The following is a 20,777-nucleotide window of genomic DNA, read 5'->3' as shown; positions in this document are numbered from 1 at the left end:
TGGGAGGTGGGGGGGGGGTACAGAGAGAGGGTGGGGCGGCATAGGAGGAGCTCCCAGTCAAGATCCTGGCATTGCTTCCTGTGTGACCCTGGCCCAGCTCCCGCCCTCTCTGATTCTGTGTCTCTATCTCTACAGTGAGGAGCGTGTGCTGATGATCTCCATCTGCCTTGAGACTGACATATGGCCTCAGTGTGGGCACCTGGGTGTGTACATGGGACACTCAGTGAGATCCTATGTGGGGCTCTGGGTGGGGAGTGGGGAAAAGCACGCTGAGTGTGAAAAACAGAGGAAGGAGCACAAGGTCAGGGAAACAGAGTGGTCTCTTGGATGTGTGGGACAGTCAAGCAGAGAGACAGACAGGACAACAGAGATGGAGGCAAAGAATGTGGACAGGAAGGAGGTGGAAAGAGGTGATAGAGGCCTCAGGAGGAGGAAGAGAGAAACAGTGAAAATAGAGGCAGGCAATTCTTGTATCTCCTTGGATCCAGAAAATCCTTCATGGTGACATCTGCTCCTCTTGATGAGTGATGCCTTCATAGACTAGCAGGATCTTCTGCAAAAATACGTGCTTGGTTGCATGTTCTCTGTCTTCACCAAAATCACGTATATCCTGACCTTGCCCTTACCTCTTGGGAGCAGTTTCTCAGAGCTATCTAAGATGCTATCTCCCGGGCTATAGTCCTCATTTGCCCCAAATAAAACTTCACTGACAACTCTTAAAAAAACAAGAAGAAGAAAACAGACAGGAGAAGGGCACTAAGCTGGAGATGGGCAGAGAGTGGTAGCAGAAGAGAGCAGTGAGGGGCAGCAAGCCCTGGGGTGCATGGGGCAGCAGAGGGGCTGGCCAGGTCAGCCAGCGTGGAGTGCTGAGTAAGCCCTCACGATCGAGCCCTCAGCTCGTCTGGGAAACAGTACACCTGGTATCAGGTTCTGCCAGCTATCCGAGCGGGATCTGCAATGGGCAGGCGGGCAGACGGGAGCCCTCCCAGCGCCTCAGCAGAAAGGCTGGTGGAGAGACACAGCCGGCGCCCCTGTCTCCATCTCTCACTCCTTCAGTGTGCGGAGCCAATGCCCAGAGCTGACACGCGGCACCAGGGATCGCGCTGCCCCGGAGGACGCGAGTGTGGTCCACATCGGCTCTGGGGGCCCTTATTGATCAGGTGACACATAGGGCCAGGTCTGATGCGAACTTGGCCTTCCACCCACGCCTGGCACTGTGGGACAAGCACAGCCCTCGGACTCAGGCTTGGGGTCGAACCCTCCAACCGGACCATCCCCACCCCTGAGGTCTAGTGTCCATGAGCAGAGGATGCAGACAGTGGCTCTTGCTGCACGTGACCATCCTGAGGTCTAAACACAGACTTGTGTGCTAAGTGCTGGGTGCACACACACGGGAGGTGCTTCATACACAGTCGGTATTACTAGTTCCCCGTATCACGTATTAGTTGCTTTCCACCACACAAGTGAAGCATGAGAAAGATACCAGAAACCTTGGCTACGGACTGTCCAAGAGCTTCTACCAGAGAAGCCCTGAGCCCTGCCCCGACTACTGAGGACGTTCCCGTCAGGCAGATGCAGCTTTGTGGTCTTCTCTGTTCCTTCACCCTAGCTGTTCTGGGAGCCTCAGTCTCCTCATCTGTAAACGAGGTGGTTTGTCCTCTTACTCCCTGGCCGTCATCAGGATTAGTGGGATGGTAAATAACAGCCTTAGCACAGGGGCTGCCAAGAAGGGAAGGACTAAATGCTTAAGGCTTGGAGAAAGGATGGTGAACCAGTGCCCACCTCACAGAGCAGGTGTGGCTGTCAGATGCTTTCACGTATGAAGAGGGACTAACGCAGGACCAGGGCGTGTAAATGGTCAACAAGGTCATTTTCCTCCCTGAGCTGCAGATGGGTGGCCCCGGTCACTCACCTGGACCCGCGTGGGGTTCAGCCAGTGGGGAATGTCGCGGACGGTCACGTTCACTGGCAGGACGATGGACTCGCTGTTGTGGTCCAGGCAGGAGGTGGTGCACTCTGACCCTGAGGGGAAGCAGAGAGTGAGGCAGCGGCTCAACCTCTTATCTCCTGATGCCAGGGGCCAAACCCTCCCCCCCACTGGAATGGACCCTGCTGCTCCCTGGACCCCATTGGTCTGGGCCATCCCACCCTCAGGGGCAGCAGAAAGAGAGAACCCCCCCCTCCAGTAGGGCCACCTCTGGTCTCCCTGACCACGATCTTGTCTCTTGTCCAGCTGACACCCACCGCCACACTCATCAGCCCTGAGCCCAATTTGGTCTTATTCTTCCTCTGCTCAAAAACCCTTCCAGGGTTGCCCACAACCAGGACAAAGTGCAAAACAAACCCCTTTGTCCAGCACCCATGGCCTCCCGTGGTCTGGTCAACCTTATCTCCCGTGAACCACCTCACACACTCCCACTCACTGGACTGAGCTTGGTTTTCCACCCAAACCCCCCATGTCACTGCCTCTAAACTCTCGCCCCTGTGTATCCCTTCTCCTGAATTGTCCCACTGATCGGCCTTCTCCAGGTCAAATCCTACCAGCTTTTCAAAGCCCAGGTCAGATCCTCAAAGAAGCTTGCCCTGATTTCTGCAGCTGAGTGAGAGCAGTGTCTGCCATTGGTGAATCCCACTCCAGTGCTGGCCATGCCCCCCTGCCCCTCCTTTCCACAGTTACAGTAATGCCCTAGGAGGGCAAGGATGGGGTCGAGTCCTCTCTGAGCCTAACCCAGCGCCTGACACACAAGGCCTGCTCTGCAGGCATCAGCCAGATGAAGGGTGAGCGTGTGAATGCCACACCAGTGACTTAACCCACACTTTCCTCCCCCGGGGCTTGCGTTCACACCCTTCTGTGTGCTCTCAAGATCCTTCCCACCCCTCTTCAACTAGGGCAGGACAATCAACCATCTTTCAGACCTTAACCCAAGTGCCCTTGCTGAGAGAAGACCTCCACTCCTGACAGGCCAAACCCTCTTATAGGCACCCGTCACAGACTTTGTCACTGTTGTACCAAAAGTTCTCTTCCCTGCTTGACTGTAACTCCATGGGGCCAGTGCTATCTGTGCCCCTTTCTATGCCCAGAGCCTGGCACTGTGCATGGTGGATGGCAGGCACTTGATAAATATTTGCAAAGTGAGTGAAAGAGACAAGAGTGAGCAACTGCATAGATGGGTGAGGAAATGAATGAGCGAATGAATTAATGGCACAATGAATGAATGATGAGTAGGCATTTAGGTATCCCAGAGAGCAGGAAGTGGGTACATAAATGAGTGAGTGAATGAATACATGACTGAATGAGTGGATAAAGGGATGAAAACATGAATCAGGCAGTGAGTCAGTGAAGGCACCACAACCAACAGAGACAGGGTCAGTACATAGAAGCCCTAGGTCCAGGCACTTCTCCAGTTGACCTTCAAGCTGTGGGTGGGCAAGATGATTGAAATGTGACTGATTCATTCTCTGTCCTGATCTCAGTGATTCTGAAGTCTCCTTAAAACCAAGCTTATCCTATGGGATGTCCCCAGGTCTCCAGAAAGGTCCTCATTCATATGGACAAAGAACTGACATGTCAGAATCTGACCAGGGTCCTAGGGAGGTCATTCCCCTGCCTTAGTGTCAAGACCACCCTTGAACACTGAATGGTTTACGAGAGTCAACTTTCTTGAAAAATATTCTGTACTGTTAGCCAGTCCAAAGGCTCCCTTCCAAACGTGTATATGTATATAAACAGAATGCATATATGTATATGAATACATGCAAATATATGCGCATATATAGATATTTGTATATGTACATATAGTGTATCAGGGCCCTTCTGTCGCCGTCTTGTCATTCTCTTCAATCTAAGCGAGTCATGAAGTCTGAAGAGGGGGCCGGGGTGGAATGGCAGATCCAGGACAATCTTTAGACTCAGTTTACTTTAAACACGGGGCCCCTGAGCCCAGAAGGCGGGGGTGGGGGTACTTCTGGTCTTGTCAGGTGGCTTTCACCTGCCACTCACCCCCTGCACACCCAGCCCTTGAGACCGGGGTCCTCACACCCATCTCGGAGGTGAGAGAGTGACGTGTGCAGTGCTTGAGTTCCAGAGCTGGTGAGGAGGGGGCTGTGAGTGAAAGCCCACGCCTCTCCGGCTTCCAAACCCAGTGACGAACACAGTGGAGACACAGAAGGAAGAGAAGAGAAGGCGGCGGCCGTGGAAGGGGACAGAGAGCGGTGAAGGGTGCGCAGAGAGAAAAGCACGCGAAAGACACAAAAAGATGAGCGGTGAGAATCCGAGGTGGCGGCCCTTAGCCCTCAGAGAGACTCCGCGGTGTGTGTGTCAAGAGGTCAATTCTACAGATTTTAGGGAGCGAGGACGCAGCCAGGCTGTGATGGGAAAATCTTTTTGGAGAAACAAGATGCCACCTCTGAGAAACAGACAAAGGCTGTTTACCCCAAAAGGGGGAAGAAATAAATCTGGTCCACCCAGGAGGCCATGGCTGTCCCATGCAGCAGACACAGCTCAATTCCTCTCTCCCGGTGGCGGGCTCCAACTCCGCTCTGCCCTCCCCCCGGCCACAGCGCCAGGCCTCAGGACCAGGCGGCGTGTTGTGATATATGAGCCCTAATTGGCATCATTACAGAGCAGTGATCTCACCAGGGCCCCGCCTGCCCCTCCTGGGAGGAGCAAGGAGGTGGCAGCGGCCTTGGTGGCTGTCACAACTTTCTGGGAGCTTCTGAGAGGGGACACAGGCCTCCCCAGGCTGCTCGGGGAGGGCCTGGAGGGAGCTGCTCCTAGCAGCTCCAGAAAGTGGGCCCCAGCCCCCAAGGTGGACGCCCACCTCACCCCTTCCCTACTTAGGAGGCCTCTGGTCACAGTCCCTCTCCTTGGTGAGGTGACGTCTCTCCAGAGAGGGCTCAGCCCAGGGGTGGATGGAAGGGGAACAAGCAGGGAGTGCTGGGCGGAAGGCGGGGGAAGCTTTTCCCTCAGAGCCCCCTGGCGTGGGGGGCTTTTACTCTCTCAGCCCCCTCCAGCAGCCGCCCACCCCCCCAGATCACCATGCTCATAAATCCACATCGGCATGGCAGTGAGAACAGAGGGTACAGAGGCAGGGAAGGGGATTCCGGCTTCAACGTCAGACAGACAGCTTTCCCTCTCTGCTTTGACCATGAAAAAGCTCAGGGGGTGAAGGAAATGCTACTGTCACCGCTACCCCGCGCCCCCCCACCCCACCTCTCGACCAGTCTGCTGGCTCGCAGACAGCAGGCATTCTGGTTCCTTTGCCTGTGTCTGCGTCTTGCACATACACAGCAGGTACAAAGCGGCCACGTGATGTATCTGCGTACGTGTGTCTGTGAGCTACATGTAGGCTTATGGGTAACGTATTTGTGCGGTGTCTGGCTGACGTGTCCATACTAGGAATGAGCTCACTGCACGATGGGTGCATTTGCGTCTGGTTGTCAAGCATTCATGCTTGTCTGTTTGTGCATGCATGAATATATGTGCTTGAAAGCATCGGTGGATGTAGACATGCAGGAAGTCTGCTTTTAATCAGGATTTTTTTTTTTCCCCAGGGTTGCTCAATGCCGGGCATGAGTGTGACGGAGTCTTCATGTGCATGTCCTGACTGAGTCGGGGGCAGGGGCCCCATCACAGACAGAAGTGTCCAGAGTCATGCACATCCCTCAGGAATGATGGAGAAAGCCTTGACCTTGGGATGGAGCAGCCAACACTACTGGCCATCACTCCACCTGTTGCCCCAACTTTCTAGAATGCCTATACTGGCAGACCCTATGAGATCGCCCCTCTGCAACCCTCCTGCTTAGGGTCCTTTGGATCAGTGACTCCATTAGATCTTCAAGTACCTTGGGAATCAGCAGGGAAGGGAACCATGCCCTTGGGTGCTTTCTGAGCCATCCTGCAGTAACGCGGGAGGGCTGATCCCGACTCTAAGTTCAGCTGAAGAACCTCTGAGGCTCTGTGTTTCCATCTTTCAAAGGAAGTGGTCAGGCCCCCTCACCCCTCTGCTCCCCAGCCGCGGGCCTCCCTTCTGGATGGGGAATGATAACCATGTGAGGGTGAGGAACACATTGACTCTGTGTGGCTGGGAGTGAGTGTCTGCACAGATAACCCTCTGCTCCAGACATCCCTGGTGATTGTCCCATAAATCACACTGGCCACAAGAAAGGACATCCAATTCCCTGGGCTTTTCATCATGGTCAATTAAGGAATCCGCCCAAGAGGTCAGTAGCACTGCCCTCAACTGAGGTCAGACTCCATGTGCACCCAGCTCCCCAGAAAGCCGTGGGCCTGTGATTAATGTATCTGTCCAGACGCCTGGTCTCAACCAGGCCAACCCCTGGCATCAGACCCCAGGGTGTTTCCCTTCACTTGGCGAGCTAGCCTATCACCATGCAAAGAATAGTTTGAAAAAGCTATTTCTCCTTATTTTGGAGGCAACTGAAATGCCATGGAAAGAACTCGGGCTTTGGAGGAGTGGTCTCAGGATTCGGGCATGTTCTATCATCGCTTTGAGTCTCAATTTCCTTATCTGTTCAAGGTTAATGAGAGGATAAGAGATCACATCTCTAGAGAGCTGGGTACAGCACTGACCCACGCCTGGTATTATGAATGATCAGCATCACACATATTTTAAGATTACCAGCAAAGGCAGCCACACTGGATCACTACTGCTTCCCTAAATTGGATGTGGATTTTCATACCTCCCTCCGTTTGCCATGTTGATTCCTTCTGTCTGGAATGTCACTTCTTGCCCAATGAGCTCTGGCAAATCCCTATGTAAGCAGCCCTTCCTCTAGGAGCCTTCTGTGTCCCCGGAGGCACCTCTGTCCTCCAGTGTAATCCCACACACCCACCCAACATCGCTTAGCCCACATCCGTGCCCTGAACTCTCTTCCTGGAAGGACAGGGTCTGGTCTCATTCCTCTCCATTTCCCCAGTGCCTCGCACTGATAGAGGCACCCATTACCTCAGCAGGACACAAGCCCCAAGTTCTGGGGAGGATGTGCACCCCCCCCATGCATAGCCCACCACCCACGCCCATCGTACCTATGGCATAGCCCTCAGGGCACTGCAGCTTGAGGTTGCTGTTGAGCTGGTCTGGGGCCGAGCACTCGCCTTGCATCTCCCGGCAGACGTGGAAGGAGCCGCTCCAGGTGCCATCTTTCCGGCAGTGGATGACGTTGCCCCCGCGGCCCTGCACGCCAGAGAGACACAGTCAGGACTGAAAGAGACCCCACCCTCTGCACACGAAGCCTCCCAATGTCTCATCTCCGCAGAGCCCTGAAAGTGTTCCAAAACAAGTTCTTCACCGTGGTGGAAACCCAGCCGACCTCCGATAGAGTCACTGCAATGTCTCCATTTTACAGATGGAAACACTGAGGACTCAGTGGGGGAAAGAGACTTGCTCAAAGCATTTTGGAGAGTTTAACACCGAGGTGTCCCACATCCGAGTAGTGTTCTTTCAGAGAGTCCAATCAGAGGAATTTGTTTGGCTTGTTTTTTGTAGCTGAGAATGTAGGGGACCACGTGCACCCCAGTGTGTACAGTGAGTAAGCATGGGTCTTGGATCCATCTGTCAGGAGGCAGTCACACACCACCAAGGCTCAGAGGGTAAAGAATCTGCCTGCAATGCAGAAGACCCAGGTTTCATCCCTGCGTCAGGAAGATCCCCTGGAGGAAGGAATGGCTACCCAATCCAGTGTTCTTGCCTGGAAAACCCCATGGACAGAAGAGCCTGGCAGGCTAGAGTTCACAGGGTCACAAAGAGTCAGACACGACTGAGCAACTATCACTTTTCACTTTCACCCCAGGCATACTCCAAAGCTTGCTTTGTCTCAATCGATGAGAAAAAATCTCAGGCCCCAGCCCCCCGAGAAGCTTTTTCTTCCAGGGCCTCCCTTCCCCTCCCTCCTTCCTTCCTTCCATTCCATTCCATTCCAGCAATAATGGCACCAAGATGGTAGCATGAGGATGCTTCTATATGCTCCCTCCCTCCGAGTCTTTAAAACAGGCAATATCCCATCTCTCAATCTTCTGCAAAGTCATGGGCAAACGAGCCACTTTCCACTAACATTCTAACAGAAGGTCCAGCTTTGCTGAAATTTCAGAACCATCCCCAAATCCAAAGACCATTCCTTAGTGTCCATTCTAGGCATAGCTCTGTAGGGTCCAGATGTGAAGTAAGCCAGTATTTGCCCCAGAGAGCTGGCAAGACAGTCGTGAGCTGTCACCCAAGTCAGCATGACCGTGCCCAGTGACCATGGCTTGTGTGCATGTGGGGAGGGTAACGGGATGTGAGGGGCAAGCAGGGAAGGTTTCTGAGAGGAGGTGACAGATAGAACAGAGTTTTCAAGGGTATGCAGAATCAGGCAAAACCAAACATCTGTGGAAGCCAAAGGGCATAAGAAAAGTTTGAGCAGGAGAGCATGGGGCAGGATGAGCTTGGAAGGCAGGTAGGGGCCCTAAACATCCACTTTTGAAGTTTGGGCTCTCCCTCCTGGGAGAAGGAGAACCACAGGTATTAATAGTTTCTGCACAAGGAGTCCATCTATCTGAGAACAAGCTGTATATTGTCCCCTTCTTTTAAGTTTATGATAGAAAGAAAGAAAGAAAGAAAGAAACTCTACATGAGACCAGAGGAGCTGACCATGCTCCACCAGTGAAAACATACATCTGTGGAATGGCTCTCAAGCCCTTCAGCTCCCATTCAGGCCTCCCGAGCCCTCACTGCCTCAACTCTGCCCAATTCTCCAGCTCCCTGCTCCCCGCAGCACCACCGCCAACCTTGAGCATCGGCCACTGCCTGCATTCTCCAAATGCACCACCTGAGGTTTCACCTGGCCAGGCTTCTTCTGCACGCGTTGCACCTTCTGTCTGCTCTGTCTCCTTCCCCTGCCCCCTTGTCCAAACACAGGCACAGAACTTTCTGGCAGAAGCATCCTGTCCTAATGCCACCCTACTCCTGCACACTGCACTAGCTGAAGGTCTCTGACACCCGCTGCCTCTTTATCATCTGTTCCCTCCTAAATGGTACCCACTTGAGTCACCCCTGCACCCCCGGGGGCCTTCTACAGCACTTAATAGGTCCCAGCCACTTGGCCCATTCACCTATTACTCAATAGGTATTTTCGTTCATTCGGGAACTGTTTAACAAAAGATGGAGTGAATAAGTACAGAGATGTGGAATGAATTTGTTTAAAAAATAAGAAGAGAAATGCATGGATGAGGAAATAAATGAGTAAATGAAGAAATGAATGAATACACGAATAAATGAACAAGTGCACGCATGAGAAAACAAACTCTTGGGAAGGGCTGACGCAGGCTGAAGCTGGCCTGTCTGAGAAAACAGCTGTGAGGAGCTGGGATTTAGAGAGAAAGGGGCCCCTCTCTGGTCTCACGTGGGCCAGCACGAGGAGAGGCTGATGGAAACCTCTGTGGCCACAGAGAAGGGTGGCCCATCCCGTGCACACAGCTGCAGGGTGACTGCTGAGTCCACCCAGAGGTTCCGTGTGAGCTCGGGGAAAGTTTAGGCAACTTCATATGGCTTCAGAGAACCCCGACTCTCCCTCCCAGAGCCCCAGGCCCCGTGATTCTGCTGGGCCCTCAGGGGAGTAGGAAATTGACCCCAATTTCCTGGAGCCTTGGCCTATGGTGCACTTGGCCTCCAGCCCCTGAAGGGCTGCAGACCTCAGCACTGCGTGGGCCAGCGCTGGCTGGGAGCTGGGTTTGCAACAGAGAATGTATTAGGACTGGCTGGAATCTGTGCAGGGAATTTCATGCTGGGGAGGCGCCACTACAGAAGAAGGGAGCATAAAGACGCTCTGGTCTCGCTGCCTCTGGTCTCTCTCCCTCCTGCCCAGCTCATCTGGCACCTTCTGCTGCTGACTAAATCAGCGTCACAAAGGATACCTCGCGCTTTCAAACCAGGCTTGCTGGAGGGCCGCCAGCCAGGGCTTCTACAGTGGGACCCAGGTGACAAGTCCAGCCCCTTCTCTTGCTACACACACATCCTTCCTTCGAGTCTGTGGTCACCTGTCTCTCCCACACACTTCTTTTGATCCCCATCGCCACACCTTTGGCTCTGCTGTGTCATCTACATGCAGACTTCCTGGAGCCTCTCTGGATTTCACGTCCTCCTTTGGGAATAGGAGGGCTGCCTATCACCTGGGTGCAGATGCTCGGAGCAGAGCCATGCTGTTGAGTCCAGTGTGACCACAGAAGACCTGACACTGAGGATCCAATCTGGGAAGACCGGAGGCCAGGGGACCCACTGTGCCTCTCTGAATGCACAGTGCTGCATGCTAGGGTGAAGTTTATCACCAGAGGCCTGAGCATCTCTCAGCAAAGCGTCTTGTCTCTCTGTGCCTGTGCCTCCATCTGCAAAAAAGCACACTGTGTGGGGCTGCCCTGGTGGCTCAGTGGTAAAGAATCTGCCGGCCAATGCAGGGGACATGGGTTTGATCCCTGATCCAGGAAGATCCCACATGCCATGGAGCACCTGAGCCCATGCACCGCAACTATGGACTCTGTGCTCTAGAGCCCTTGGGCTGCAACTACTGAAGCCCGAGTACCCTAGAGTCCATGCTCTGCAACAAGAGAAGCCACTGCACTGAGAACCATGCACCAAAACTAGAGGGTGGCCCCCACCACCGCCTCGCTGCAACTAGAGAAAAGTCTGTGCAATGACAAAAATCAAGCACAGCCCCAAATAAATAAATAAATAAAAATTTAAAAGAAGCATACTATGCTTTCTCAACTCCTCTTTAACTACACGGGTCCACAAAAAGCCACAAGTATATAAAATAGTACTAAATATCTATTACGTGCCCAGTGTTTTACACGCAGTTAACAATGCTTTTAACAGTGCATTTAGTGTGGAAATCATGTCCTTTTTACAGATTTGAAAACTGAGGCTCAGCTAGGAAGTAAAAAGGTGAGTTTTTAAATGATGCTGGTGTGATGGTTAAGAGTCTGGACTTCAGCCAAACTTCCCAGGTTCAAATTCCATCTCTGCAACCTTCCCACTGTGCAGACTTGGGGAAGTTAAGAAACTTCTCTGCTTTGGTTGCTTGTTAAATGAGCCTGGAATTCGCTGCCTGAGAAAGTCATCACGGGGATCAGTGAGTTAGGCTATGTGAAGCATTTATAGCTTAACACACAGATCAAGCTCTCTAAGGGTTAGCTGAGCTCTTCACCACTCTTGCACTGTCTCAAAGGGAACTTTAGAATCAGTCCAAGCATTACCCGCATTTGAGAAATGGAAGCCGCTAGAATAGGGAGGTGGCAGGGCCGGAGCCAGGCTTTTCCCTATAAGCCTCTATGCTTTACTACAGTGCAGGGGAGCAGAGATGGGGAGGAGAGGCTGGGGGATGCATGGAGAGGGAGACTCAGACTTGTTCTAGTTAGCAGAAACAGAAATAAACAAAACAGTGGCAGAGAGAAATATGGCAGCAACAGAGCAATTCAGTTCAGTTGTTCAGTCGTGTCCGACTCTTTGTGACCCTACAGACTGACGCCAGGCCTCCATGTCCTTCACCATCTCCCGGACTTTGCTCAGATTCATGTCCACTGAGTGGGTGATGCCATCCAACCATCAGGTAGAACTACACAGTGAACCACAAGATACAAAGGAGGCAGCTGACCTGATAACAGCAATCTCCGTTCTGCCTGGACTTCCTAGTTGTATAAGGTGGGCAAGACACCTTAACTCACTGAACCACACCTTCCTCATCTGCAAAATGGGATAGTGATGCCAGACACTGTGGGGCTTAAGTGTCTGTACAAAGCAATTAGCCCAGACTGGCGTGGAGTACATGCTCAATAAATCGCAGCTGTTGTTTATTATCTGCCTCTGTGTCTAGTCAATGGCCTCACATGCATTTTGCTTTCTCCCAGTGAGATACAGGGGTGACATGTAGCCACGCAGCTGCAGGAGTAAGGCTGGGCAGAAAATGTAGTTTGTGCAATGACTTGGCTAGGAGATCTGACTCTGCTACTAACTTGCTGTGTGACCTGGGGTATGATGCTTCCCCTCTCTGAGCTTCAGTGGTCCCACCTATAAAATAAGCGGGTTGCAATGGAAAAACTCTGAGGTCCAGCTCACCTCTAATATCGTGTGGGCTTGGGATGTCTCTGACTTCCTCTAGGAAGCCTTGCATCCTTGGGCAAGCATGCGACGACCCTGAAGCTAGAAGCTGCCCCTGCTTGGGAAGGCATTATATGTATGGGAGGTGTGCCCAGGCTGCACACTGCACAATTCCACAGGCCTGCCCTACTTTCATTGCCTCAGTTAATCCTCACAAGTAAACTAAGAGGTAGCCAGAATTACTTCCCCTTTCCCATTTTATGCATGAGGAAATTGAAGCTTAAAGAGTTAAATAACTTGCCCAAGTCCTCCAGCTAGTAAGTGGTAAAGACAAGATTCAAACTCAGAGTCTGGATCCAGCATCATAGTGGCCCCCTAGGAATGAATGAAGTTGAGGTTTGATTTGTTCATTTGCTTTTAGTGGCAGTGGGAAGGAGTATGTGAACCTCCCCTACAACAGCCCCTGTCCTCCCTTGCCAGGATCTGGAGCTTGTTTGGAAAGCAAAGAATTCCCGCTCCATGTACACGCTGTTTGATTCAAGATACGCCGTACGTTTCGACTGTTTACAGGCAGTGAGAGGGGATCTGAGGTGAATACTAGATTTGGCTCCCAGGCCCCCGGTCTGAGGGTAGAGGAAATTCATTTGCAGTACAAACTAGAAACGTCAATTGTATTAGGAGCCCATTTGGCACGCGTTCCCTCATTCCTTAGCCGGCAAGCAATACCCTGCTCCTTAGCGTCTGGCCTCTCCACCAGTTGCCAAACAGGACTGCTTGAGTCGTCTGATAAATTTACATTTTCCTCTCCTTTAAATACAAACTGGCCATGAAAGGTACTTGGCAGGCCCCAGGCAGACTGGGTTTCAGTTTGATAACATGACCACGGCCAGAATAGTATTTGGCTCAGCAGTTTGGGTAACTGTTAGCAACAGTTTTATGTAAGGGAGCGAGAGGGAAGTTGATCGGCTGCGTGAGGCCGTGGTCATCTCTGGCCTTTGCTTCTTCCGGCCCTTCTTCTGCCTCCCTGGCAGCTGAGGAAGGGAAGGACCCGGGTACACAGACAGGAGCCCTGAGCATGCCTCCCCTACAGGACTCGGTCTGCCCACTGTCCACTATCGGGGGACCTGGGTTCCGATTCTGATTCAGCTGACATCAGCTGCGTCACCTTGGGTGGCTGAGTGACTGGCTCAACGGGAAAATGAGGAGGCCGGCCTGGACGTCTCTGGCAGCTCTCAAACCCTGTCACTTCCTGAGCACCTACTAGGTGCTTGGCATTGTCCCAAGTGCTGAAAACACAGGGAAGATGAAAACGGTGGTCAGGGATCTCAAAACCTAGTGAAAGTGAAAGTGAAAGTGAAGTCGTGTCCGACTCTTTGCGACCCCTTGCACTGCAGCCTGCCAGGGTCCTCCGTCCATGGGATTTTCCAGGCAAGAGTACTGGAGTGGGTTGCCATTGCCTTCTCCAGGGGGTCTTCCCAACCCAGGTATCGAACCCGGGTCTCCCGCATTGCAGGCAGACACTTTACCATCTGAGCCACATGGGAAGCCCCAAAATCTAGTGGGGGAGCATGAAATGAATTACAGCGCGGCGTGGTCAGTGCCGTGAGGGAGGGGCACTGAGCTCACAGTGGGAGGGTCAGGAAAAGGTTCCTGGAAGAAGGGGTGCCTGGGGTGAACGGTAAAGGACAGTTAGGCTGGAAAAGGTGACAGGGCTTCTTTCAGAGACAACATCCAGGGGAAGGGGGAGATCTGTCTTACTGTGATGGGGAGATAAGCTGGATGCACAGGTAAGATTTACTCTAAGGGAGACAGGGTCGCTGGTTCACAAAGCACTTTGAGCAAGGGAACTGTCATGATCACATGTGTGCTCTTAACAACCCCCTCTGGCTGAAATGTAGACAGTATGCTGGAGAGGCAAGGAGAAGGCAGGGGAATGGTCGGGAACCTGCATGCGGGCTGGGAGAGTGATGCTGCTGGCCTGAGTTAGGCTGGTGGCCTTGGAGACAGATAAGGACAGTTCAGGAGATCAGAATGGGCAGAAGTCAGTGGCTATCTGCATGTGGGAATGTGAGTAACAGGAGCTGAGGATGATTCGCCGACAGTGTCTAGTATTTGGTAGATGTTTTTCCAGTAGTCATGTATGGATGTGAGAGTTGGACGGTGAAGAAAGCTGAGCGCCAAAGAATTGATGCTTTTGAACTGTGGTGTTGGAGAAGACTCTTGAGAGTCCCTTGGACTGCAAGGAGATCCAAGCAGTCCATCCTAAAGGAAATCAGTCCTAGGTGTTCATTGGAAGGACTGATATTGAAGCTGAAACTCCAATCCTTTGGCCACCTCATGCGAAGAGCTGACTCATTGGAAAAGACCCTGATGCTGGGAAAGATTGAGGGCAGGAGAAGGGGACGACAGAGGATGAGAAGGTTGGATGGCATCAATGACTCAGTGGACATGAGTTTCGGTAGACTCCGGGAGTTAGTGATGGACAGGGAGGCCTGGTGTGCTGCGGTTCATGGGGTTACAAAGAGTCGGACACGACTGAGCGACTGAAATGAACTGAACTGAACTGAATACCCACTAAGGACTGACAAGAGGGAGATCCTTGCACTGGGGCCCAGTTGGCTGAACTCTGGCCTCACCTGAGTAAAGATACTTGCCCACCTGTGAGTCATGGGGCTTGAGGCATCCCCCCTAAATGGTGGGTTCTCTCAAGGCTGGAGCTCCTTGTGGACCTAAGTCTTCCTTGGAGCCTGCTGGTTCCTCATTCTCTTTCCCATTCTTGATTGTCTACCTGTCTTAGTGGGTGGAGGTGGGTATGCATAAGGATTAAGGAAGTGACATTCACAGAACTCCCTCAGCAGGGCTGGCCGGAGTGCTGAACTCTGTCTCACTTACATGCAGATTGAGATAAAATTCAATCCCTGCCATCTCCTTCCAACCTTCTTCAGTAGTCTCAAAACTGTACGTCTAGTCTAAATATGGCTCCCTTTCTCTAAATGCTTGAGGAGCCACTGATGTCTCCAGAGAGTGGAAATCGTGATTCTAAATATTTCAGAGCAATGTAAGTGGCAATGGCGGTAAAAAGTCAACAAAACAGTCTTGGTCACTCCTTACCTTAGATCAAGTTCAGACATCGGGATTTCACTTATGATTTCTTTCATAAGGTTCCCGATACTGAGATTTTTTTCAAAGCTAAGAATCTCTGAGCCAATAATATGCAGTGTGAGGGGTAGGACCACAAGGTTCAGAGAGATTACAAAGAAAGATGGTGGGAACCCAACTCCTAAACTTCTGCGTGGGTGATACCGCTATTATACAATTCTGGCATCCGCAGGGAGTCTCCTGGAGGATGCGGTTCTTAAATCCTGGCTGGTCCTTAGTAAACAGAGGGGAAAGGGATCTAAGTGTTGACCCCCAATTCAAGGAGCCTCACCTGGGCAGCATCGCTGTCTTCGCACTTGATCCTGCACTCGCTGTTGAACTGGAAGCCGTTCGTGCACTGGTACAGCCCGTGGAATTTCGGTGGAGGAGGGTCACACGTCACAGGAACACAAGCTCCCTCCTGCCAGCTGCCATCCTGGGTACACTGGGTCTTGAAGGCCCGTCTTTCAGGAAGAGATACAAGTGGAGACATCTCAAGGACCAAATGACTGCAGCCACCCTCTACCAAAACACCCACGGTCTCTGGAGCCAGCTAGCCTCACATTTGCCTTTCTGATTCCTGATTCCCTGCTCATCCTATTGCGTGGTGGAGGGGGTGAGGAGGGGTTAAGGTAAATGTTCACAGAACTCTTTTCTCAGGGTCGAACAAGAGTTTCATGTGGACTGAAATAAAATCAAGCCCTGCTGGCCCATTTCCCCCTACTTCCTTCCAGGGTGCTGATGGGGGCTGACACAAGGATGGTATGGATACCCACCATTTGCTGGGCACCAGGCACTTTGCAAGCACTTCACAGACACATCCTCATTCATCCTTCACAACAATCTTACGCAGTGACTGTTATTATCCTCCTCATCGTATTGCTCAACAATAGAGGCCCAGAGAAGTGAAGTCACTGACCTCAGGTCACACAGTCAGCAAGCAGCCGATAACAATGTCCCTCCAGATTCCCAGGGGAGAGCATGGGATGAATGGTGGGCAGAGAAGTGAGCACTTCCTTCTAACTAGACAGACCTGGCTCTCCCTGTCCCCCCCCACCTCCCCGGCTCCAGCCGCCGGGAGCTTGCCTCTGCGGCCCCACTTACTTCTTTGACTTCCGGGAGGAGCCGGGCACGTGGTACCCAGGTTTGCACTTGTACTTGCAGAAGGAGCCCACCTTGTGCCTGCTCTCTCGGCACCGGGCCGTCTGGAGGTCTGCGTTGGGCACCGGGGGCGGAGCCAGGCACATGAGCTCGCACAGGGCCTCCGGGAAGGACCACAGCCCATCCTCCATGCAGGTCAGGAGGCTGTTGTTGCCTACAGGACACAGGCAGGCAAGGTTAGCGGAGGCGGGAGGTGGAAAGTCTCTGATAGTCCAGCTAATCCACGTGCTGCCTAGACTCAAGTTAACTTGAAGAACCAGAGACACTTCCACGTGTAATTCCAGATCCTTCCACCTTCAACTAAGGAGTCTAGGAAGAAGAAAGAGCTGCCACAAAGAAAAAGAAAAAAAAAAGGGAGACACAATTTGGGGAGTGATGTACCCCATGTCTACAGTGAATCCAATTCAAGGCTCCTGACTTCTGATTCTGAAACCTCTTATACTGCATAGACAAGGGACCTTCTTGATCCTTGTCAACTACAAATGGGCACTTGCCATGAGTATTTGCCAGCGACTGAACAACAAGAACAAGGGCATTTGCCAGCTGCCTGTGCAGAGACTGAACCCTGTGCTGCTGCAGCTGCCAAGCTGACCTTCAACACCCCCTGAGAGGGACTCAGGGAGGAGGGTGAGGCACGCTGTGCTCCAAGAAAACTGGTGGAACAAGTCTTTAGATAGTTAGATATTTTCAGGAACTGATTTCATGATCCCAATCCTTGGATCTCCTCATATCTAGTAAATCACTAAATCCCTTCATGATGACATCAGCTCCTCGTGACTAACAGAAAACCTTCTATAAAGTAAGAACTTGATTACACTGAACTCCCCCTTCACCAAAATCTTATATATTAACCTTCCCCACTGCCTCTCTGGAGCAGTCCCTCAGAGCGATCTGAAGTCCCACCTCCCGGGCTGCCATCCTCATTTTGCCCCAAATAAAACTTAACTCGCAGCTCTCACTTTGTGCATCTTTTTAGTCCCCACTTCCCTCCATCCTCCCTGCTTTGCATCTGAGCCCAGAGATGAAGGCACTTGCTTGTCAGTAACTGGCAGAGCAAGCTTCCCTGGTAGCTCAGCTGGTAAAGAATCTGCCTGCAATGCAGGAGACCCTGGTTTGATTCCTGGATTGGGAAGATCCCCTGGAGAAGGGACAGGCTCCCCACTTCAGTATTCTTGGGCTTCTCCTGTGGCTCAGCTGGTAAACAATCTGCCTGCAATGCGGGAGAGCTGGGTTCAATCCCTGGGTTGGGAAGATCCCCTGGAGAAGGGCATGGCAACCCACTCCAGTATTCTGGCCTGGAGGATTCTCATGAACAGAAGAGCCTAGTGGGCCACAGACCATGGGGTTGCAAAGAGTCGGACACAACTAAGCACGCAAGCTCCTATCAGATTCGACTAGGAGCTCGGGGCTGAGGGTGCTGCGTGACCTTCAGCTGCTGCTCCCTCTCTGGGCCCTGCATGCCTGTATTTGTCTGAACCCCTTATGCCTGGAAGTGGCAGCCCCATGGTATCTGGAGGCTGGATTTTCTTCTTAGGCCCCAGTATTCAGTGAAGCTTCACCAGTGAAGCTTCAGAAGCTTCGCCAGCCAACAAATGAGCACTTCTCCGCAGCCCATGCCAGCTCTAGGAGACGTACTGACTGCCATGGGGAAGCTGGCCTGATGTGAAATGTCACAAATAAAAGTGAAACACAGGGAATCAGGCTTTTCCCTGCCAGGTCGCATGTTATTGACACACACAGCCTGCCCAGAATCTCCCCAAGACAACTGGAGACGGACCTGGAACTTGGGGCTCCCAACCAAACTCTCCCCTTCCCAGTGATTCCCGACAGGTGTTGACAACCAGGGCCGGATGCATGTGGGAGGCTCGGGGATTTGGAGTTGGAGGGGTGATCAGGGTGAGACTGACATTTACTGATCAGTTACACCCGACGGAGCACTTCTGCTATGTGATCTCATTTACTCACACAGTGTTCTTAGTAGGGCGACGACTTGTATTTGAAAGCAGAGACTTAGAGAGGCAAGTGACTTGACCAAGTTCTCCGGTTAATAAAAGACAAGAGTGGAGTTTAAAGCTGGTTTTGTGTGACTACAAAGACGGCTGTGGTTTTTAATGGGAAGTTGGCTATACCTGCTTAGCAGAGACTCTGTCTTCTGTTCTGAGACAGCCAAACCCCAAATCTCCTATCTATAGAAAGAAAGCAATTGCTCCTGCCTTTCAGGGTGATGAGAAGATGAAATGAAACAACATGGATGAATAGTGTTCAGGAAAATGCTACCAATTTCCTTATTTTCTCTTCCCTCCCTCTCATGTTTCCTTCTGTCTCTCCTTCCTCTCTCCCTCCTCTGAATCTCTGCCTTTAGCAGCAGCTCTGAAAGGATCACAGGAGTTGCATGAGAACCTCCATTCATTCGGGGCTTTCCAGGTGGCACTAGTGGTAAAGAACTCCCCTGCCAATGCAGGAGATGTAAGAGATGTGGGTTCGATCCCTGGGTTGGGAAGATGCCCTAGAGGAGAGCATGGCAACCCACTCCAGTACTCTTGCCTGGAGAATCCCATGGACAGAGGAACCTGGTGGGCTACAGTCCATGGGGTTGCAAAGAGTCAGACACGACTGAAGTGACTTAGCACACACACACACTGTATTCATTCAACAAGCTTCTATTTGGTGCTTACTATGTGCCAGCTACTCTTATGTCGAGACAAGGCAATGAACAAAACAAATGCTTTACAAACCCTGCCCTCTTGGAGCTTATATTCTAGTGGGATACGGATAAGAAATTATCTTTTTAAAAAAGCAAACTATTTGGTGTGTAGAAGGCGGACAGAACTATGGAGAGAAATAAAACAGGAAAAAGAAGAAAGATGAGAGTGTATGTAGGCTCCTCTGCTGCTTCTTTCCCTGTTCACTTTCCTCTTCCTCCTCCCAGATCTGTGTGAGTCACCTGGGGAGCCCAAGACAACTTAGGGTCTGTAAGCCACACAGAGGATTCCACGTGATGAACTGTAACACTGCACACTACAGATATTTCTACATCAGGTAAAAAGAATAAAGGGTGTGAAGAGTGACTCACTTGGTTTCTACAGAAGCAGAGATGGCTCCAGCATACCAGAGATTGTAAACTGCATTATTATTATTATTTTTTGCATGGTCTGGTGATGAAGGCAGTGTTGGAGAACCTGAGTTAGCAAGAGCTCAGCAGGGACGGGGCGCCACAAAAGATGAGGGGAGCATACCCTCTCTAAACTTCCCAGAAAGGATAAAATGTCCCTGAAAAAGGGTCCAGATGCTTTACAAGTACGCCCTATCAGCTGTGCAGACCCTAGACTGTGAAGTGGTTCTCTGGTGGTGAGCTAACAGAAAAATCGCAAAAGGTTAATCAAGAGAGAAAACGCAGACTAGAAATGTACATTCTTTGAGAGGGTAAATAGGAGTTAGCCAAGCATCACAGTCAAAAGAAGAATAATGCTAACACACGGACTGGCGGTTCAGGACCATGGACATGCCCCATACCATGGCAGACCCTCAAGTGTGCAGAATCAGCACTTCCAGGCCCTAGCTGTGGCCACCACCCTGCAGCCACCATGTGGCTCTGAAGAAAGCGGGGTAGGACGCAGCTGTCCATGCCCTTCCCTCGTGCCCTTGGCCCTGACCTCTATATGCTGAAGGATGCCTACTGCAGCCGCAGCTGTTTGCTGCTGGTCTTTCGTTCTGATCAGGGGTGTCTGGCTCGCATGCAGGGCAGGCTCACAGCGCTGAGGTGTCAATGCTCATAGAAGCAGCACCCAAACCAGTGAAGGGGTTGGTGCATTAACACGACAATTGCCAGAGCTACAGCAGCTCAGAGGAATAATCCTGCCCCGTCTCCCATGCTTTCCCAGAGGGACTGAGTCTGGCTGTCCACAGGGGTAGTGGTTTTAGAGGAGCCCTGATGCTTCTATCGTTTCCATGTCTTCCTCTCACTATGTTTCTTGGGGGAACATGACTCTGGACATAAGCTGAAGGCATTTCTGAGCCTGGAGTCCCTGGCTGAGGGTAAGAATGCTGAGGGCAGAGACTAGGTTTCAGAGAGTGATGTGTCACTGTACTTTTGTCTGTTCATCTTTTTTTTTTTCTATTTTTTTTTATTTTAAATTAGTTTATTCATCTATTTTTTTAACTTTACAATATTGTATTTGTTTTACCATACATTGACATGAATCTACCATGGGTGTACATGTTTTTCCCTTCCAGAACCCCCCTCCCACCACCCTCCCCATCCCATCCCTCTGGGTCATCCTGGTGCACCAGCCCTGAGCGTTCTGTATCATGCATTGACACTTCTCCAAAGAAGACATACAGATGGCTAACAAACACATGAAAAGATGCTCAACATCACTCATTATCAGAGAC

At 51.6% G+C, this 20,777-nt stretch overlaps 1 protein-coding gene and 1 long non-coding RNA gene across 4 annotated transcripts in view; one reads left to right on the top strand and one right to left on the bottom strand.

Annotated features, from left to right (window-relative positions):
• LOC145540849 (uncharacterized) overlaps positions 1 to 6,627 on the top strand; it is a 31,848-nt gene extending 25,221 nt beyond the window's left edge. The window contains exons 6-9 of the long non-coding RNA XR_014078590.1: positions 136 to 203; positions 1,057 to 1,160; positions 4,144 to 4,263; positions 5,554 to 6,627. This is a non-coding gene — a long non-coding RNA (uncharacterized LOC145540849). The remainder of the gene's footprint in view (positions 1 to 135; positions 204 to 1,056; positions 1,161 to 4,143; positions 4,264 to 5,553) is intronic.
• Positions 1 to 20,777, bottom strand: part of PAPPA (pappalysin 1) — a 557,592-nt gene that overhangs the window by 33,026 nt on the left and 503,789 nt on the right. For all 3 annotated transcript variants that reach the window (XM_081575791.1, XM_081575790.1, XM_081575782.1), the window contains 4 exons: positions 16,329 to 16,539; positions 15,517 to 15,688; positions 7,049 to 7,196; positions 1,913 to 2,022 (listed from right to left, as the gene is read on the bottom strand). In XM_081575791.1, coding sequence (XP_081431917.1) covers positions 1,913 to 2,022; positions 7,049 to 7,196; positions 15,517 to 15,688; positions 16,329 to 16,539 — 641 coding nt within the window. The remainder of the gene's footprint in view (positions 1 to 1,912; positions 2,023 to 7,048; positions 7,197 to 15,516; positions 15,689 to 16,328; positions 16,540 to 20,777) is intronic.

Source organism: Giraffa tippelskirchi, chromosome 1 (assembly GCF_054371585.1).
Source record: "Giraffa tippelskirchi isolate mGirTip1 chromosome 1, T2T-mGirTip1v1.2.pri, whole genome shotgun sequence".
NCBI lineage: Eukaryota > Metazoa > Chordata > Mammalia > Artiodactyla > Giraffidae > Giraffa > Giraffa tippelskirchi.
Note: the sequence above shows the minus strand (reverse complement) of the source record. Positions and strands in the feature narration are given on the sequence as shown.